At 45.8% G+C, this 20,915-nt stretch overlaps 1 protein-coding gene across 1 annotated transcript; it reads right to left on the bottom strand.

The window, feature by feature from the left end:
- Positions 1-18,169: 18,169 nt before the first annotated feature.
- On the bottom strand, positions 18,170-20,915 carry LOC111142245 (apolipoprotein L domain containing 1). Its single transcript, XM_022495289.1, is given in 3 exon segments — positions 18,170-19,915; positions 20,815-20,849; positions 20,852-20,915. Coding segments are annotated over 3 exon segments (843 nt in total). The 3' UTR covers positions 18,170-19,171.

Genomic DNA, 20,915 nt, shown 5'->3' with positions numbered 1-20,915 from the left:
CGGGATGCCGGGAAATGTAGTTTTAGTTCTCACGGGGCATCACCTTTGGGCGCCCCCTGCGAGCTTGCTGGGATTTGCCCGCCCTAGGGGTGTGGTCTAGCGGAAACTTGGTTAAAAAAAAAAAAAGCAGGGGATGGACGTAAACGTATGGCCTTACAAACCTAGCCAAATGCAGAAAGGGCTGACGACGTGAGCCTCCTATCTTTTAGGAGCCTTTAAAGAAGTTTCCTAACGTCTCACACCTGTTATGTCCCTTGCTTTTCTAACCATAGAGCTTTGAACAGGTTGATATCACAATACTATTTATTTAATTGTTTCATTCATTTATTTAATAATACTTGTTTAGAGCATACCATATGCTAGGGCTATGCTAGATGCCTCATGAACAGGACAACATCCCTTGCTGTTGTGGAGAAGACAGATAATAAATAAGTGATCACTGATGATGTCGAGTTGTGATAAATGCTTAAATGTAACAAATGGAAATAAAAATGATGGAGAGTAACCTGGGAGAGTGGGTTGTGGGGATAACTGTGAGATTGAGCAAGGCCTCTGGGAGGCAGTGATAGTTGAGCTGAGATCTCACTGATGAGAAGAAGAAAGTCCTTTCAAGGACCAAGGGGAGAACTATTTCAGACAAAAGGAATAGCAAGTGCAAAGAATAGTTAAAATGTGTTCACAGTGTGATGCAATGTGCCTATAACAATATGGCTGGATCTCAAAGACCTAGTGCAGAGTGAGAAAAGTATACAGTATACCAAGTACATTTAAAATATATGCCCCCTCTTGGGGCGCTTGGGCGGCTCAGTCCTTAAGCGTCTGCCTTTGGCTCAGGTCCTGATCCCATGATCCTGGGATCTAGCCCTGCATCTGGCTGCCTGCTCAGCGGGAAGCCTGCTTCTCCTTTTCCTTCTCCCATTCCCCCTGCTTGTGTTCCCTTTCACTATGTGTCTCTTTCTGTCAAATAAATAAATAAAATCTAAAAATAATAATAACATAAAATAAAATATATGCCCCCCAAAAATAAATAAAATAAAATATATGTCCACAAAATATCACTTTCTGCTGGAGCACATACACACTGAAAGATACACTTTAGAGATAGGTTATCAATGGAGCGAGAGGAATTGGGATAAAATTGGAAATTGGGGAGCTGGGAATAAAAGAGAATACATATACAAAGCAAAAAGAAGGAACTTCTGACGACAATGTGCCTTGAACCGAGAAGTGTCAGCTCAACTCAGTGTGCCTGAGATCCTCCCCACCACCACCATCAGGGCTGAGAAAAGGCTCTGATTTAGGAATCACATTGGTGTCTCCAGCAACAAAAACAGGTAGGGTGCAATCAGAGAAGTGGGGTCAGGTCAGACCCTGTAGGGTTGTAGGGCCCTCCAGTAAGAAAGTTTGGGGGTGGGTGTTATCCTGAATACAAAAGGAACCTACTGGAAGGTGTTGAGCAGGGAAGAGAAAGGATCTACATATTTAAAATATCACTCTAACTCTTTCAGAGACAGATCGTAGTGAGGAAAGGATAGAAAGAGAATGTAGGAAGCAAGAGCTGATCTTCTTGCCCCCAGCTCTAAGCATACTGCCTGACACAAAATGGATGCTCCGTCAGCACCGCCTGGATGAATGACAACTCAACGAAGCATCGGAATCAAGTATGACAGCAGATCAAAAGGAACTTCACTGGTTGTTTCCTCAGGGAGTGAAATCGCTTCTAGCTTTGTGATCACCTCCTGCAGAATACACTAGGGCCTTCGGTCTTTTTATACCATTTCTCTAAGTTAAAGGAAAGGAGAACAGACACACACTGTATAAGTCAACAGGTCACCCTGTTGAGATGGGTTCAATCAGCCCGTGCTTGTGCCAACACAGTCTGAAGCATTCCAGTTCCTCATGCAGCCCGCTACACCTCCACCCTCTCTGTTTTCCCAGGACTGGGAAATTAGGCCAGCCTGGGTGAGCTCCAAGTGGGTAACACTCTTTGGGATAAGGAGAAGTTGACTTATCCTGAAGAAAGTCTCTCATACTAACTCTCGCTCTTCATCTTCCTGTGCTGTGCTTGATAGACGTGCTGGAAATGCTGTGCTCTTTGTTGGACAAAGGAGAAAGAAACTCGAGTCCAGGGGATAAAGAGACATTTCACACAGCAAGGTGACATGAAACAAGGGTAGAACCCAGGCCTCCAGGGCCCGGCCGGCCCTTTTCCCCACAGAGAACATCAGCTTCCGTGATCTCAGCACCTTTCTTCCTGCGGACTCACACACCAAATCCCACCGCCGCACAGAGTTTTCTCTAACAACGACAGAGTGGCCAAAGTATTTCTTCAGCTTCCCTTAGACTCGTTTTCCGGTTTCATTTAGGAGGGGAGTGGGCAATGAAAAGTGCTGAGGGAAGCCAGAAGCCCTGATGGTAAAGGAGGGAAGCTAGAGGCCTGGAAAGGAGACCCAGATGGAAGCAATTGGAAGGACTATAAAATTGCATATCATATGGGGTCTAAAGTTCCCCAGGGTTTGTTAAAACGTGTGACAGGAAAGGGAAAAAAAAAAAATCACAGGAGATTTTTGGGGCTGCTCTGAAGGGGGACGGATTTCAACGACTCAGCTGCTCTTATAATATAAACTGCCCTTTTCATCCAAGCCCAAAGCGTTTCTGTTTGTTCTTGGATAATTCAGACATCAGCTATTTTTAAGACTTCCTGTGGTGCCAGTGTCCCCGAGGCACAGAGGGACGCTGAGAAGACAGGGCTCAATGGCCCCAACAGCAGCCTGTTGGTGCCATTCCGGGCACAAGGCCTGTGGGCAAGATTTGGGCCTCCCCCAGCACCCACGCCTGGGACAGGATTCACGTCAGACCGGCAGGGGGACCCCAGAGGTTTCCACAGAGGAGAGGCAGCACCAGCTGAGAGGACTGTCTGCTTTTGACGATGTGGAGTCATTTGGATATTTATATTCTAGTCATGGATTTTATAGAAGTTGTTCTAGTAACTGAGCAGTGTCATATCCTGTACTTTAGAACAATGAGGAAGGTTAAAGAGGAAATCCAAATAAACACTCAAAATGATGAGGAGGGAAATCAGGGCTGAAACAATACACTGGCTCCAGAGGGAGAGGGCAAAGGGACAGACACCACCTTACTCTGAAATGTTTTCACAGACCCTAGTACTCCTGCATTCATAGGACCCTTTTCCCACAAAACAATTCCTAAAAATTATACTTTAAGGCTGCATTAGTATAAAGACAAATGTATAAATATTACCATATTAAAATAGTTTCTTTGGGGCGCCTGGGTGGCTCGGTGGGTTAGGGCCTCTGTCTTTGGCTCGGGTCATGATCCCAGGGTCCTGGGATCGAGCCCCACATCGGGCTCTCTGCTCAGCGGGGAGCCTGCTTCCTCCTCTCTCTGCCTGCTTCTCTGCCTGCTTGTGATCTGTGTCTGTCAAATAAATAAATAAAGTCTTTAAAAAAAAGAAAGTTTCTTTGATGTGAAAGTTCTTTTGTTTGTCCTTTTTTTTTTAAGATTTTATTTATTTATTTGACAGACAGAGATCACAAGTAAGCAGAGAGGCAGGCAGAGAGAGAGAGATGGGGGGAAGCAGTCCACAACAGTGGATCCTGGACCAAATGTGGAGTGAGTCCTCAAACTTATGGACAAGGCTTCTGTAGAAGATGCAGAGTCCTTTGTTCATTACTTTCTGCTGAAGATCCTCCCAAAAGTTGCTTTTCCTGTAGCCAGTCGTGGAGAAAGCTCCCTTTTTGTCCTGAACGTGTTCTGTATTCATCAGGAAGGAACCAGTGCCAAATGTAATCAGTCAGAAAATTCTCTTTAACTTATGAATTAAAATCTGCTATGAATGTGTATGTTCAAGACAAGAGAGACACATGATTGTTACAACAAGGGCAAAGACAGAACAGGCCAGAAGAAAGAGAGTTCACATGCAAATTACTTAGTTATATAACAAATCCCTGTCTAGAGGAAGAAAGATCACTGGTCCCAGTTGACTGTTGGTGTCTTCTTTTCGCTTTTGATTTTAAAAACTTCTTAAAATACAGAGGAATCTGTATTTGTTTCTTCTTTGTTGTTGTTCAACAAATAGTCTCAAACATTATGTCAGACCCTGGGCCAGACATCAGGATCCAGAGCTAAGCATGCAACCTGTGCTCCAGCAGGGGAGAGAGCCTGTTTAAAAAAATAAGAAGAAATAGGGGCACCTGGGTGACTCAGTCGGGTAACTGTCCGTCTCCTAATTTCAGCTCAGGTCATGATCTCAGTGTCCTGGGATGGAGCCCCATGTCAGACTCCCTGCTCAGTGGGGAGTCTATTAGAGGTTCTCCCTCTCTCTCCCTCTGCCCCTTCCCCTTGTTCTCTAATGTATCCTCTTGCTTTCTCTCTCTCTCTAAAATAAATAAATATTTTCTAAAAAGAAGAAGAAAGAGGGTGCCTGGGTAGCTCAGTTGGTTAAGCCACTGCCTTCGGCTCAGGTCATGATCCCAGAGTCCCAGGATCAAGTCCTGCATCAGGCTCTCAGCTGCAGGGGGAGTCTCCTTCTCCCTCTGACCTTCTCCCCTCTCATGCTCTCTCTCACTGTCTCCCTCTCAAATAAATAAATAAAATCTTTAAAAAAAAAAAAAGAACAAGAAGAAAGAAAGAAATATTCACAGTCAAGAGGGACAGATAGACACAGAAAAATAATCACAAGTGAGATGAATGGTACCAAGGAGAAAAGCAAGAGCATCACTTAACTTTTATCTGTGAATCATGGATGTTTTCCCTGTGGAAGTGACTTTTAAGCTGAGACCTGGAATTGACCAGCTGTGTGGGGAATAGGGAATGGCTTAAAGACAGAATCTCCTAGGTTAGGCCCTGCAGTGGAAAAAATCAGACAAAGCTTATAGTGATTAGAAGATGGTGATTAAGAATGAAGCTGGTAGTAGAGACAGGGACGTGAATATCGAAGACCCCCATATGCCATGTAAAGGATCTGGGATTTGAGACTTTATTCCAAGGGCAATAGGAAGCCTTTGAAGAGATTGAGGCAGAGATGTATTTGAAAAGATCACTCAGTCAGCTGCAGTGGAGAACAGACTGGGTTGGGGGAGGGATGCGGAAACACCAGTTACCAGGTGTTCAAGCCAAAGATGATGGTGTTTTGGACCAGAGAGGGGCAGTGGGGGTGGAGAGAAATGGACAAAATCAAAGCATGTGGAGAGGCTAGATAAATCCTCATGAATGGTTTAACGCGGAAGATGAAGGCCAGTCATCACATTGATGAGTCCCAGTGTCCGGCTTGAGCAAGAAGAAACAGACTGGAATCTTTACATAACTAGGAGACCCCAGAAGAAAGACAAATATGTGGGCAGATAAAGGGAGTGAGGTCATGTTCAGAAGAGAATGGTTCTTGTAGGAACTGAGACTTGAATCCAAGCAGACTGGCTCCAGAGCTCCCACTCTCACCACCATACTGTATCATGTGTGTGTTATCCCTAATACGGCTAAGGGAGATAGAAATATAAGTAATATGCCCTTAAATTTTTCAATTAGCTGAAGCCAAATTATTTGTCTCCTGGGTAGTCTACGTACCCCAAAGGGCATCTTTTCTGTGGATAATTAGTTTTGAATCTCAACTTGGCCTTATCTCCCAATGAACATTAAAACATTGGTCGGGGCGCCTGGATGGCTCAGTGCGTTAAGCCTCTGCCTTCAGCTCAGGTCATGATCTCAGGGTCCTGGGATTGAGTCCTGAATTGGGCTCTCTGCTTGGCAGGGAGCCTGCTTCCTCCTCCTCCTCTATCTCTGCCTACTTGCGATCTCTCTCTGTCAAATAAATAAATAAAATCTTTAAAAAAACAAAAACAAAAATCAAACAAACAAACAAAAATTGGCATCTGGATGTCTCTTCCATACCATCATCCCTCTCTATCCTCCTTGTCTTAATTCTTCCTTTCCTCCGGGCTCCACATCAGCAAATCCTACAGACTCCATGCCAAAATTTGTCTTGAATTCCCCTGCTTCTCCTCCCTCCCACCATGGTCCACAAGGACTCTCTCGTTGTGTGATTTCCCAGCAGACGATATGCGCTAGAAGGACAGCGCCCACACTGTGCTTTGCGCTGCTGCGATGCCCAGTGCCAGGCAGAGAATAAGCATTCAGCGAGTAGTTGCCTAATGAATAAATGAGACTGGTTTGTAGATTAGTCTCCTATGAGTGAGCTTAGCATGAATAAATCCCCAAAGCCTACTTATTTACTAATTATATGGATCATGGGAGTTTCTGAATCCAATTTAATAAGACTGCAGGCAGCCGCTCCCGTGATGGGCACCACCCCGTAAGCAGTGGCCGGGAGCAGCTCGCTCAGTGTGGCAGTAAATCCAGCTGCTCTACCAACTCTGCATTTGGCCCCTTGAACATTAACCGGAACCCCTTGGTCTGGTCTACTACCCTCCTCGGATCTTTCCCAAAAGAGATCGCTCTGTCAGGGACCAGAAAAAATCTGGTGCCTCAGACTGAGAATTACAGTGCAGAGGACAATATTCTAAGATGTAAATAAATGTATATAAAGGATGGAATTAACCCCAAGTCAACAACAAGCAGGAAATTCAAATGTTATGTTATAATCCCAGGTAGAGAACCACAAAGTCTGAAGTTTCAAAGTCAGTTCATTCATACTGTGGGCTGGGTGATAAAGGAAAGGCAGCTAATGTCTCATTTCCTGGTCTCCTAGTTGTTTCCTATGCCTTTTACATAAGTGTTTTATTTTTAATGCATGCCCAATTTTACAATTTTTTTTAAGTAGGCTCCCAACAGGGGGCTTGAACTCATAATCCTGAGATCAAGAGCCACATGCTCTACTGACTGAGCCAGCCAGGCGCCCCTGCATACACAATTTTTTTTAAAAATGCTGGAAATGGAGGTGTTTTTATAATTCCTTGGCAATCCAGGTACCATTGCCACAATGAAATAATAACACACAGCAGCTTCCAGCTGCTCTTTCAAATAGAAGCATGTGAATTTAAGTATAATGAGTTTGATGTCTAAATGTTTGAAATAAATAAACATAAAGTAAAACATCAACCGCTATCCGGGATGTTTCTCATCCTCAGTGAGAGTCCAGCATCTTTTCAACAGCTGTCCAATGACTCACAATGTTTCCCTGGCACAATTCCTTCTCCTTAAGTAGAAACCAGAACCTTACTTGCCCACCCTCCCTTACACCTAGGGCAAAGTTTCTACCAGAGACACCTGTGTCAGGGCTCAGTTCTGAACAGAGCGATGCAAACAAGTGGATTCTGGTATTGGCCGAGGTGTCCAGCTCTAGGGTCAGCAGTGGCAAAGGTTCTGGTGTTCAGATGCTGCCGTCTGTGGTGTCCTAGCTTAGTGACAGCAGCAGTGGAATTTCTGCTCACGTGGTGACGTCACGGGGTTTGGGTGTTGTCCCAACTGCGTTACCCCCAAGACTTACTCGCACCTTCTTGGAGATTCTGTGAGCGTCCAAATATGCTCTAATAAATTTCTTTTCTGCTAAATTAGCTGGAAGAGCTTCTGTTGTTTGCATTGAGGAACTTTAAGTAGCAGAGCTGTTAAGGAGAAGAGACCACGTAGACATAATTAAAACATGCTCCTCAGCAACCCCCTGTAAGTGGCGCTGCTTGCTGCCCAGGGAGCCCAGCATGTTTCCTGTGTCTGTCCGCTGTCTCTCCCACTGGCCTAAACATCCTTTCAACCATCGAGTGCCCCCTCCCATTGTCATTCTCACCTGGTGACCCTGCTTCCTATTTCGGGGGAAAATGAAGAGAACTTCCACGAGTTCCCACGCCAAACTTAACACTTGCCTGCTCCACCTTCCCTCCTGTTCTGAGCATGTGTGGTCAGTATCCCTGCAATTGAAGGGCAACCCCCAACCTCTTACTCTCAAAAACAATCTTCTAAAGCCTCTATTTCTTCTCCTGCACCATCCCCTTTTCCCCCTCTCTCCAGGATCATTCTCACAGCACGCACACAGGCCCTCTGATTTCTCTTCATCTCACAGAATATTTCTCGTGGCCCCATATCCCCTTCCAGCTAGTGCCCACTTGTCTGTTCCCCTTGACAGCAAAACCCTTCACGAGAGATGTCTATATATGTTGATTGGAGACCCACTTCAGTAAGGCTTTTGGCCCCATTGTTTCCATAGATATTTCTCTTGTCAAGGTTGTGAGTGACCTCCATGCTGCTAAACCCAATAGCCAATTCTCATTCTTCATTTTACTCGGTTCTCCAGCAGCCTTTGGCTCCCTCCTCCTTGAGAAATCCTTTTCATTGGTTTCCAAGGCACACAGACTCCTAGTTTCTTCCCTGCCCTGCTGGCCACTCCTTCTGTCTTCCTAGATAGCTCACCCTCACCCCCACCCATTCCTCACTCTAAATGTTGGCAGACCCAGGGCTCAGTCATTGGAGCTATTCCCTACATTGTCTGTGTCTACTCATTCCCAGAGTATCCTACCCAGTCTCATGGCCCAAATATCACCCATTTGCTAAGAATCCTCGCATTCATACCTCTTCTAACTCTTCCTCAAGGACTCATTTCTTCAATGGTCTAGTCTTTCCTCTTAAATGTCTCCATGTGTCAAACGTAATGTATCTAAAATGGAACATTCCCAATTCTATTTCTCCCCAACTCGTGCCACCCACATCTGTCCCCAGGGGGGGAAATGACCACATCATCCATCTCAACCACTCAGGCCAGAAGTCCTTTCTTCCACCCCCAAAACCAATCCGTCAGCAAGTCCTGTTGGTCTACCTTCATAACATATCTGGAATCTCACTACTGTTCTCTTCTGCCAGCTGCAGCATCTCTCCCCTGCGGTATTGCAACTGCCTCCTAATCGGTCTTCACTCTACTCTCATCCCTTTGCAAGGAATTCTCCATGTAACAGCAAAGGGATCCTTTTAGAACATGAGTCTGATCAGATCAGACTTATGATCAGACTCTGCTCGAAACCTTCCAAAGATTTCCATTTCACTCAGACTAAAAAGCAAAATCCTCACAACAGTCCAGAAAGTCCCAGGGGCCTACCCCCTACCCCTACCCCCATGGACCCCACTGCCCTCTGAACTCATCTCCCACGCCGCCCATCCTCACCTGTCCCACTGAGCCAAGCTGAGCTTCCCCCATCCCGAAATCACATCCAGCAGGCTTCTGTCTCAGAGGCTTGGTCCTTTCTGGTCCCTTAGCCTGGCGTGCTCTTTCTTTGGGTGCCCACATTGCTCTCTCCCACACACCAGCTACAGGTCTTCACTCAAATGTCACCTTGTCATTGAGGCCTCGCAGCCCCGTCCCTCTGCACTCTCTCCCTTGGCTCTGCTTTGTTTTCCTCCATGGAACTTATCACCATAAGCAGAATAATGGCCCCTACAGATGTGCCCATTCCTGTTCTCCAGAATCTGTAAACACGTTCTGTTACTTGGCAAAGAGGAATCAAGTTGCGGACGGAATTTAGGTCACTAATCAGCTGACCTTAAAATAGGGAGATGATGTTGGATTGTCCAGGTGGGCCCAATGTAATCACAAGGGTCCAGAAAAGTGGAAGAAAAGGCAGAAGAGGTCAGAATGGTGTGATGGATGAAGGACTCAACTCTTCATTGCAGGCTTTGAAAAGGCAGGAAGAGGGTCCCAGTTTAAGAAAACAGCAGCCTCTAGAAGACAGAAAATATGGGAACACAATTCTCCCTTAGAGCTTTCAGAAAGGATCATAGCCCTGCCAGCTACTTTATTTTATTTTACTTTATTTTTTATTCACTTATTTGAGAGAGAGAGAGAGAGAGAGAGAGAGCAGAAAGAGAGAGCATGAGCAGGGGCAGGGCAGAGGGAGAGGGAGAAGCAGACTCCCCACTAAGCAGGGAGCCAGACATGGGGCTTGATCCCAGGACCCTGGGATCAGGACCCAAGCCAAAGGCAGATGCCCAACCAACGGAGCTACCCAGGCGCCCCCCGAACCAACTTTATTTTAGCCCAGTGAGGCCGGTGTCAGACTTCTGACTATAAGAAAATAAATGTGTTTGGTTTTAAGCCACAAAGTTTGAAGTAATTTGTTACAGTATCAATAGTAAACAAATACACAGTATCTCATAAATAAGATATTTCCTTCTTCACTTATGCCTGCATTACCTACCATCACTAGACTACATGTTCCACGATAGTAGAGTTAATTGGAGATTTTGTCCACTACCCTGTGCTCATTGCCTAGAAAAATACATAGCATATAGTGGGCACTCCATAAATACTTTTTTGAATGAATGAATATCTACATGTCTGTGGGTGTGTGATGTGTTTGGGAGGGAATGAGGAAGAGGAAAGACAAAGCAGCCGTTGTCATGTGGAGAGGTCAGATGCTTATATGTAAAAGAAGTAGTAAACTAGACTGAGCTTCTGGAAACAGGTTATAACCCGGGGCCCAGGTTCGTCATCCCTGGCAAGGAGAGGAGAAGCCTAACAGCTTTCCATGTATAGCGCCAGAGTGTGAGGACAAGGTCCAGCTTGAGTGTGGTCCACAGAGGAAAACTGTCTTACCAGCTCCCTGCGCACTGAAGAAACCATGTCTTCCCGTCCTGTCCTGGGAGGGAAATGGGGATCACCAACTACCTGAGAAATCTTACGGAGTGGGTCATGCAAGAGAGGTGGAAAATGATACCCCAGACCATTCCAAGGCTTTTCCCTCTTTAGAAAACACCCCGTATAAAGGAGGCCACTCTGGGGAGGAAAGTGTTCAGAGATCAGGAAGTTCACTGTCAACACCACAGATTTATGATTCAGTGCTGACCTAGGGCTGAGCTTGGGTTTTTGAGGCCAGCCCAACAGGTCGGAGCGCCCAGGGAGGTGGGACGTCAGGTACAGCACAGAACTACCTTTCCTCTCTGCTGCTGCTTCTCATCACTAAAGGTCTTGCAAACGTTTGTTCTGGTGGCTCACAATGGTCCCATTCTTCTCTCCAGCTCATTCAAAACCACCAGGCCTGATGGACAAAGAAAATGTGGTGGATATATTCAACAGGATACTATTCAATCATAAACAAGAAAGAAATCCGGCAATTTGTGACAACATGGATGGATCGTGAGGGCATATGCTAAGTGAAATATGTCAAACAGAGAAACACAAATACTGTGTGATCTTATATGTGAAATCTCAAAAAAAAAAAAAACCTCATAAGAAAAAAAAGTCAGATTTGTGACCGCCAGACACAGGGCAGGAGAAGGGAGATTGGGTTAAAATAACCAAAAGTCACCAACTGCCAGTTATAAGATAAGTAAGCAGCCAGGATGTAATGGAAGACATGGTAACTAGAGCCAACACTGCTGTAGGGTATGTTAGAAAGTTGCTAAGAGAGTAGATCCTAAAAGTTCTTATCACAAAAAAAAAAAAAAAACACCTTTCCTCTTTCTTTCTTTTTTGTTTTTTTGTGTCTATACGAGATTTTTTAAAGATTTTTTAGAGGTCTTTTTTTTTTAAGATTTTATTTATTTATTTGAGAGAGACAGACAGAGATAGGGAGAGAGAGCATGAGCAGGGAGGAGAGGGAGAAGCAAACTCCCACCAAGCAGGGAGCCCGACGCAGAACTGGATCATCCAGGGGCACCTGGTGGGCTCAGTCTGTAGAGCACACGGCTCTTGGTCTTGGGTTTGTGAGTTTGAGCCCCACGCTGGATGTGGAGATACTTAAAGTCTTTTTTTTTCTCCTTTTAAAGACTATTTATTTGACAGAGAGAGAGATCACAAGTAGGCAGAGAGGCAGGCAGAGAGGGGGAAGCAGGCTCCCAGCTGAGCAGAGAGCCCGATTCGGGGCTCGATCTCAGGACCCTGAGATCATGACTTGAGCCAAAGGCAGAGGCTTAACCCACTGAGCCACCCAGGTGCCCCATGGAGATACTTAAAGTCTTGAAAACAACAATGAAAGGGCGCCTAGGTGGCTCAGTTGATTAAGCATCTGACTTCAGCTTGGGTCATGATCTCCAGGTCCTGGGATCAAGCCCTGGGTTGGGCTTCCCACTGAGTGGGGAGTCTGCTTGTCCCTCTCCTTCTGCCCCTCCTCCCACTCATGCTCCTGCTCATGCTTGTGCTCTCTTTCTCATAAATAAAAGCTTTTTTAAAAATGACAACAGCGGCACCTGGATGGCTCTGTGGGTTAAGCCTCTGTTTTCAGCTCAGGTCATGATCTCGGGGTCCTGGGATCGAGCACCGCATCGGGCTCTCTGCTTAGTGGGGATCCTGCTTCCCTTCCTCTCTCTCTGCCTCTGCCTGACTCTCTGACTACTTGTGATCTCTGTCAAATAAATAAATAAAATCTTTGAAAAAAATTAAAATTAAAATGACAACAAATCAGGACTCCTGGGTGGCTCAGTCACTGGGCCTCTGCCTTCAGCTCAGGTCATGATCCCAGGGTCCTGGTATCGAGCCCTGCATCAGGCTCCCTACTTAGCGGGAAGCCTGCTTCTCCCTCTCCCACTCCTCCTGTTTGTATTCCCTCTCTCACTTTGTGTGTCTCTCTCTGTCAAATAAATAAATAAATAAAATCTTTTTTTTAAAATGACAACAAATCATCCACAAAATGTTATTATTTTGAATAGTTTCGTGATACCTAAGGTCTTATTTGTACTCACACCTAGCAGCTCTCCCACCGGCCCCCAGCAGTATGAGGCCATACCACTGGAAGGGAACTGAGTACACTCCCCTAATGGGAAGAAAGCCCACAAGGAGGGTCAGTGCTGGTTTCAATGGAATGACCCTCCAGAAGTTTCATTTTCAGAGGGTTGTTTTTTTTTTAAAGATTTTATTTATTTGACAGAGAGAGATCACAAGTAGGCAGAGAGGAAGGCAGAGAGAGAGGAAGGGAAGCAGGCTCCCTGCTGAGCAGAGAGCCCGATGCGGGACTCGATCCCAGGACCCTGAGATCATGACCTGAGCTGAAGGCAGCGGCTTAACCCACTGAGCCACCCAGGCACCCAATTCTCAGAGGTTTTTATATAAGATCTGGAAAGGCCTGTTCAACCAGTCATTTCTCAATACATGTCTGCGTGGTGTCTGACGATGCCTTCCCAGCACATCAGCGGTTAGCAGAAAGTTCTCATTAAGCATATCCTTCCATTCTAGACGTTTTGTTCACAAGAATCTGGCCATGATTGAGACATCTGGGACAGCATTACAAATAACTGTGCGCAAGTGTTTATGATCTAAGCTAAAGTTTGATCATTTTCAAATCACACCCACATTGGTTTGGTTGTTGGTTTTTTGTTTGTTTTTGACAAATACTTGTCATCTGCAAAGCTGCATTTTAGCTTCTTATTGAATAACCTGCTGGCATAAGATAATCCTGCCTAGTTTACTGGATTGTTAGCACTGTAAGATCTAGAACTCTGTCTACATTGCCCACAAATGACAGTAGCTAGTACAAGGTTAGTATTCAACATGTATTTTCTGGATGAATGAATGAATCATTCAGCTTGTTGTTCATAATGTTGTCAATATCGTGTGCTATTTTTTTTATTATTATTAATATACGCACTCTCAGAAGAGCTAAGGAGCATAATTCTGGAGTCAGGTTGCCAGGATTCAAATCCTGGGACACCTCTTGCTAGCTGTACAACCTCTCACGTCCTTACTTTCTTTAATAATATGGGGTAATCTTACTGTCCACCCCATAAGATTTTTGTAAGGTAAATGTGATAATACATGTCAAACTGTACTTAGAACAAGGAAGTTTTCAATCGATATTAGTAATTACTATTATCATTAAATATCCACATCTTTTGTATTTATTTATCTACATGTCATTTTATTTAAGCACTGAGAAAAGTATTGTTCTTCAACGTTTCACGAGTATAATTTTAATAGCAAGGGGAAGGCAGAATAAATGTCTGCGTGCCAACCAGGGAGCCTGGAAAAAAGACATTTTAACCTAAAAGAAAGATGTGAGACATCATCACCCCTCCCTGACTCCGTTTACAAAAATTTGGGTAAATTTGGCAACTGCATCCCCACAGATGCTGGAACAAGCCATACTGTGACTATCCCTGTGTATTTGGGAGCCAGAGGACTTTGGCTGTGACTCATTGCTAAAGTTCTAGGGCAAATCAGGTCATAAGCCTGCCTGCACTTCCAGCCCTGGGCTTACACTGGAAATGCAAAATGGGATTAAACCTCATTTTTTGCAGATGTGGCTTGATATAGCCAGGTTTTACCTGTGCAGGCAACAATACATTGGAAGACTTTCTCTCCACGACTTAAGGCTACTGTCAATCAGGATTGGGGGTGCGGAGGAGCCCTAATGTTCCTTCTTCGCCCCTGCAGTGGTCTTGTTTCATCAGCATGATTTCCCCCCTCCAAACATGTCCCTGGTTGCTAAGGGATTATTTCCAGATCTTGGGGCTCCCTCTTTGTCCTATTCCAGACCACAGCAGGGTTTACCTTCTCCAATAGGGGTTTGGCAGAGCAAAAGGCACCATCCCAACCTCCTGTCAACTCAACAAGGAGAGATTTATTGCAATTCACTAAAAGGACACTTGTCACGACAGGAATGCCATATGCTTCAGCAAAGATAAGATCCCAGCTTTTGGCTGGCCTTTGCAAACAGTCCCACCATTGCAGCAATTTTTTTTTTTTCCCTGCACGTCATTAAGAGTGCGACCTTCAGAGGACCCAGGGGAGTCTCCAAGGTGGAGTCTCAGGCTGGCACTCAGTGAGATCACATCCAGGCCAGAAGTTCTCAAAAGACTGCAGCGACCACCACAGTCTTTGGATTGCCAGACCTTCCACTCAATGTTCACCCTCCTTTTTTTCCTTACAAACTGAGTCCTAGGTATATTGGGAACAGCAAACTGGTAGCTAAAAATACTACAGTTTCCCACAGGCCTTGCAAGGTCAAGATCAGTTACTTGCAAGGTGAAGTCTCCTAGAAATTTCTGGGGGAGTTTTGCCTTCACCCTTCCTTTCTGCCTCTCTCTAGTGTTTGGGATTTGTGAAGGCTGGTTTGGCTGATTCTAGGTTTCCTTTCAATTGCTTCCTGCATTGCAATTATATCCAAAGGTTTTGAAACTGCTGAGACTTCTAGATAATAAGAGAATTCCTGTAATAAGAGTTGATTACTTTTTAAAAGTTCATTTATAGGAGTGCCTGGGTGGTTCAGTGGGTTAAAGCCTCTGCCTTTGTCTCAGGTCATGATCCCAGGGTCCTGGGATTGAGCCCCACATTGGGCTCTTTGCTCAGCGGAGAGGCTGCTTCCTCCTCTCTCTCTCTGCCTGCCTCTCTGCCTACTTGTGATCTTCGTCTATCAAATAAATAAATAAAATCTTTTAAAAAACGTTTAGGGGCGCCTGGGTGGCTCAGTGGGTTAAAGCCTCTGCCTTCGGCCCAGGTCATGATCCCAGAGTGCTGGGATCGAGCCCCACATCGGGCTCTCTGTTCGGCAGGGAGCCTGCTTCCTCCTCTCTCTCTCTGCCTGCCTCTCTGCCTACTTGTGATCTCTGTCTTTCAAATAAATAAATAAAAAATCTTTAAAAAAAAAAAAGTCTAAAAGTTCATTTATACAGTTCAACACTGAATATTCTAAGTGAACATGATTACACATCTGCCCCTTTTCAAAGTTATTAATTCACAGCAGGCAGACATGAGATTAGGTAATTAATTACAGATAGGTCAAAAAGTTTGTGGAATGGGCCTTTTTTTTTCAATGAAAGGAAAGGATTTATTTTGCTACAGTGGGAAAAAAATGTGGAGTTCAGAAATTGCTGCATTTAACTGTATCCCCACTTAATCTCTGCACAATGTTTTATGGCGATGTTTCACTTCCCTTTACTTCATTTTCACACTAAGATTTTGAATGAGAAATATATCAAGTTGACTGATTGTTTGCCTTATCTGATCTAGGCTGGTTTCTACACCTCTCTTCTCTTTTTTCTCCCAGTAACTACTTTCCACTATGACAATTGCCATTTTGGAAGTGACAGGTGCCTGAGGGCAAAGGCATCAGAGCAATGAAGATCAGAATGTTTGCTAAGGATCATTTTTTTCATAGAGCAGAATGTAGTTTTACTGAATCCTTGAAATGCAGAACCAAATGAACCTCCTTTTTTGTGGAAAAAAACAATCCAAACTATTATAAACCCAAGAAACTAACAGAAGCACTTAAATCTTAGAACAAAATTTTTATTTTTCAAGCTTGGACATTTTTCTGAAGTACATTTGTAATCTAAATACTCCTCTCTCTTCTTTCTTTTGCAACATAACATTTCGATCTGTTTGTTTACATAATGAAGGCCTTAAGGAAAAGCCTTATTTGCATTCCCCCAAAAGAAATAAATATTTGTCTCTAGGATCCATTTAACTGGACTTGGCTAAATCCTGGTAGAGGCTCCGCTTTTTATATCAGACCCAGAAAATAAATTCTAATACTACAGCTAAGCAGTCCATTAAATTATTTAAATGCATGTATTGAGCTCCTATGATGTGCAAAGTATTGTTCCAAAGTAGACACTCTTCCTTAGATGTAAAGGGGGGCCACTGAAATGATAACTTTGGGAATTTATGACTTTGATATCCCCCAAAATACCCTAATGATAGGAAAAGTTTGCTGCCGCTGTTGCTCCTGTTGCTTCCTGAAATGTCCAGTTAATTTCTAGGGAATAACCTACCCATTGGAAGACTATGATGCAAACTTAAGCATTAATAAAAGATGGAGTCAGGGAGTAGTTGTGCCTTTGAGACACAACCCAGACGACGATGTAAAGTACATTCTGGTGATCTAAAATGCTAGCATTCGTACAAGGTGGTCTAAGAAATGATACCAGTTTAAAAAGAAACCAGTGCCAGCTTCAAAAGAAACAAGGATCAATTGCAATTTATAGAAGAAATAAAAACACAGAATCACTAAGCTCTCTCCCCAGTGCTGAGAATACAGTTCCTCAGACACTCTGCCACCACTGGGAAACATGGGGGTAGACTGGGTAAATTTAAAGCATGTTAAACAACTAAACAACACAGCCAAGTGTTGGGTGTGTGGTTCCCAAAGGCTTTTCAACATATTTTCAACATTATGGCTGTAGGAATGGAAATTGAAGAAATGGTAAGTATTTTCTTAGAGACAGCTTGTGATTCCCTACAGCTCCCAAAGTTAAAGTATAACACATCACCACATAAGCTATTTGCCTATCACCCACAAGACATAATGTCACAAGACATAATGTCATAAGACATGAGGCTGCCCTGGTCTGAGTGCCTCCCTCTCATGACTCTAATGGGTTCTTTTCCTCCCCGAACAAAATAGGTTCCCTTTCAGGTCAAGTGTTATTTGCTGGCAAAGTACCTTCAGGATAAATATGCTTGCATCCTTTCTATAGCCCGCAAGTCAAACCTCCATTGGGAAGCCTAAATTCGTCTGTGGTCTCTCTATTCAGAACTTCCCACATTTACCTAAAAGGATCACTCAGATCACTAGGAAATAAAATTCCCCCTCTCCTGGAGAGAGACTTATTCAAGGAGAGCAATGCTATTTCCAAGTCATGCCCCACCTTAGGAAGGCAAAACTCAGCGTCATCTCCTGAAAAGAGCCTCCACAGCCTCCCGATCAGAAACATGCTATTCCTATTATTTTCTAAACGTGGCATGGTGATTAAATACATTTAAATGCAAATAATAAACAGCAATTAAATAACAAACTTAAAATAAATTAAAAAAAAAAAAAAACAAGGCCCAGCAGTCTTCAGAGAAAGTAACAAAGGTCAATTTGCATTAAGTTCACGGTCCTTTGTGTACCAGTTCCTGCAATGAGTGGGCAACACTGCCCTCTAGAGGGGTATTTTGTTACATCCCTTACTTCGCTGGGTGGGAAATTGCCCCAGGACGCCCTGACAGATCCTGCACATACTCTTTCTTTCACTTTTGGGACCCTGTCTGTCCTTGACCTTCTGTGAATGACTCTGAAGACCATGGAGCCCCTGGGAGAGGCCGTGAGACTTCATGAACGCCCACGAGGGGATCAGAAACCAACAACATCTGTTGCAGTACTCTTCAAAACTTAGTGGATATCAGGATTCCCCTGTAGGCTTGTTTTAAACACAGGCTGCTGGGTCCCACCTCCAGAGTTTCTGATTCCTTAAGTCGACTGTTGAGTCCAAGAAGTTGCCTTTCTACCAAGTTCCCAGGTGATGCTAATGTTGCCAGTCGGACGGGGCGGGGGGAGGGGGGCACACACTTCCTGCGTCAGACACTGTGCTTGGCACTTCATCTCAATACCTTAAAACAGGGTGACTTTAGCATCTGTTTCACAGACCAGGAAGCCAAGTCTCAGAGAAATTAAGTGGCCAAGGTCCCACAGTAGTGACAGAGCCTATAATAAACCCAGGACTAACTCAAAGCCACTGCTCTCTTCTGTGCACTAGGATGCGGGTAAGGAAGGTTGTGCGTCACTTCATCGTCCTTGGCCTCAGCGGCTTGTTGCAAGGGGGTGGGATTCAGATGACCGTTTACTCGGTTTCCCTCCCAGAATATCCGGAGGTCTGGCTATGAAGCCCTTCAGAAATACCCACTCTGCCCCAGGCTGGATTTGAGAGCAGGCACCCAGAGGGTGGAAGGAAGAGTGTGTGAATGGGAGAGGCCCCTCTTGGGTCCTGAACCCTGCTACACAGTTCAGAGGGACCTGATTTGCTCCGGACTCTGGAGTTGTTTATACTCAGAAACTCTGGAAGAGAAGTTTTAAAAGCTAGTGTCTCCTCCTCATTTTGAGGACCTCAGAGCCTAGTGGGGCTTGGAGAGGCCCCAGAGGGTGGCCTCACACACAGCCTCCCCAACCTCTGCTCAAACCACCAGGGCTGGGGCAAGGACCGTGAGTCAACTTTAATACAGGGGCGCTCACCAGTGTGGCAACTGAACGGTTTTGATAAAGGAACAAGAGTTTTCAGTTCACATAGCCCATAGGATTAGGCAAGTAAAAAGTCCCTAGCACGCAACCCCAGGCAGGATGCCACGGTGATGGGAAAAGAAGGGCTCTGAGCACTCCCTCCTTCCCCCCAGTTTCAAGAACAGTCTTTCTCATCCTTTGCATTCCGCTCCTCATCCAACTTGGTGTTGTTTTCCTGAGGGAGCTACAAATCTGGAGCATCCCATGGGGATGGTTTTTGGCCTCGGTCATGAAGGTAAAGGATGTTCTCAGAAAAACAGCGCTGCGGACTGGTCAGCAGAGATCTTGAGGTCGCGGCCACGGCCGCCCTTCGTGCAGAGCTGGACTCTGGACTCCAGCTGCTCGCTGAGTTCGTCCAGGGCCCCGGTGCAGGACTCCAGGCTCTCCGCCAGTTTCTGAATCTTGGCCTTCAGCACAGCCTGGCTCACCCTGGTGGCCCCTTCCGCCCGCCTGGGGATAAGGAAGCCACGTGAGCCGAAGAAGACGACGCAGTAGACAGAGTTGTACAGGGCGATGGAGGCGTTCCGGCCGCACTGCAGCAGCTGGCGGTCCCCGCGGCCCTGGCAGCGGCAGAAGAACTCGAGGCAGCTCAGGATCTCGCGCATCTGATCCTGGCAGGTGGCGGCGATCTCCTGCACCCTGCGCAGCTCCCGGGAATTGCAGAAGATCAGGGCGAGGTCGGACGTGATGGTGACGGCCCCTCCGGCGGTCGCCACCCCCAGCCCCACGGCCGACGCCACCAGCGACACTCCCAGGGTGACCGGGCTGAGTGAGAGCCCCACAATGGCTGCCACAGCGCCCGCGGCGCTCAGCGAGCTGCCAGCCACATTGGCCGCCAGGGAGCGCCGGCGGAGGTGCTCGAGGCGCCGGGCCACCTCGCGCAGGCGCAGCACCTGCCCGTGCAGCCGGCCGCGGCGGTCCAGCAGCAGCCCCTGGAAGCGGCGCAGCGCGTCGGCGCCCTGCAGCTCCCGGGCCGCAGGCCGCTCCATGCCCTGCGGGGACACAGACGCGCGGTTAGAGTCCGGAGCCTCCGTGCCCGCCCGCGCCGCGCTCGCGCCTCCCGCACGCCCGGGTTAGACACGACAGCCCCGGCGGCGCCAGGGGGAAACAACAGGCCCCGCCCGGCGAGGCCTGCGTGTCGAGCTCGCAGAGACAGGTTCTGGAATCTGGAAGGAGCCACACAAGTTCTCGGGACCTTAAAACGCACATGCAAGCGGGAGGGAGGCTCTGGTCCGCTTCTCTCCGGGGGAGCGTTGAGGGTGCACTTGATTAACTGTTCCATAAGCTCAGGGAGGAGGGAGTGGTGGCTCTGGAAATCTACTACGCTGAGGCCTCTGCTCTGCTCGAAGGATCACACTTCGCAGGTGCTGGGTTGTACCAGCTCACAAAGCCCTTTCCTTACATGAAGACTTGGATCCTACGAGTTTGGCAAGACATTTTTTTTCCCCTCTGATAAGAGAAAAAGACAAGCCCCCCCCCAAAACTCAAAAATCATACTGTCTCTTGGATGTAAGAAACTAATCTTTCTAAGTTAGATGGTTCCCTGAAGCGACTCTCCTGCTTGTTATTTTTCCAGGTTCTGACTTTAGAATCAAGCCTAAGATGTCCTTTGGGCAGTTTTTTCTATTCTCATTCTTTGGTGGGTGCACAATTAAAACTAAATTGCATTAAATTAATACCACTGTGTTTCTTTATGATGAAATCTTTCTTTAAAAATGAATAATGGCTTGCTCAGCGGGGAGCCTGCTTCCTCCTCTCTCTCTGCCTGCCTCTCTGCTTACTTGTGATTTCTCTCTGTCAAATAAATAAATAAAATCTTTAAAAAAAATGAATAATGGCTGAATAAAATAAAGTGCCCAACATTTTAGTTTAACAACTCACCGAGGGCTACCTCGTACCAAGTTGAAGTCAACTGAAGATGACTAAGAAAGAGAACTGTGTTTCTGGGATAAAGGTACCTCCTTCCTAGTTGCTAGAGAGTCCCACCTTCAT

This window comes from Enhydra lutris, unplaced genomic scaffold (assembly GCF_002288905.1).
Source record: "Enhydra lutris kenyoni isolate GAN:26980312 unplaced genomic scaffold, ASM228890v2 scaffoldscaffold7, whole genome shotgun sequence".
Lineage (NCBI taxonomy): Eukaryota > Metazoa > Chordata > Mammalia > Carnivora > Mustelidae > Enhydra > Enhydra lutris.
Note: the sequence above shows the minus strand (reverse complement) of the source record. Positions and strands in the feature narration are given on the sequence as shown.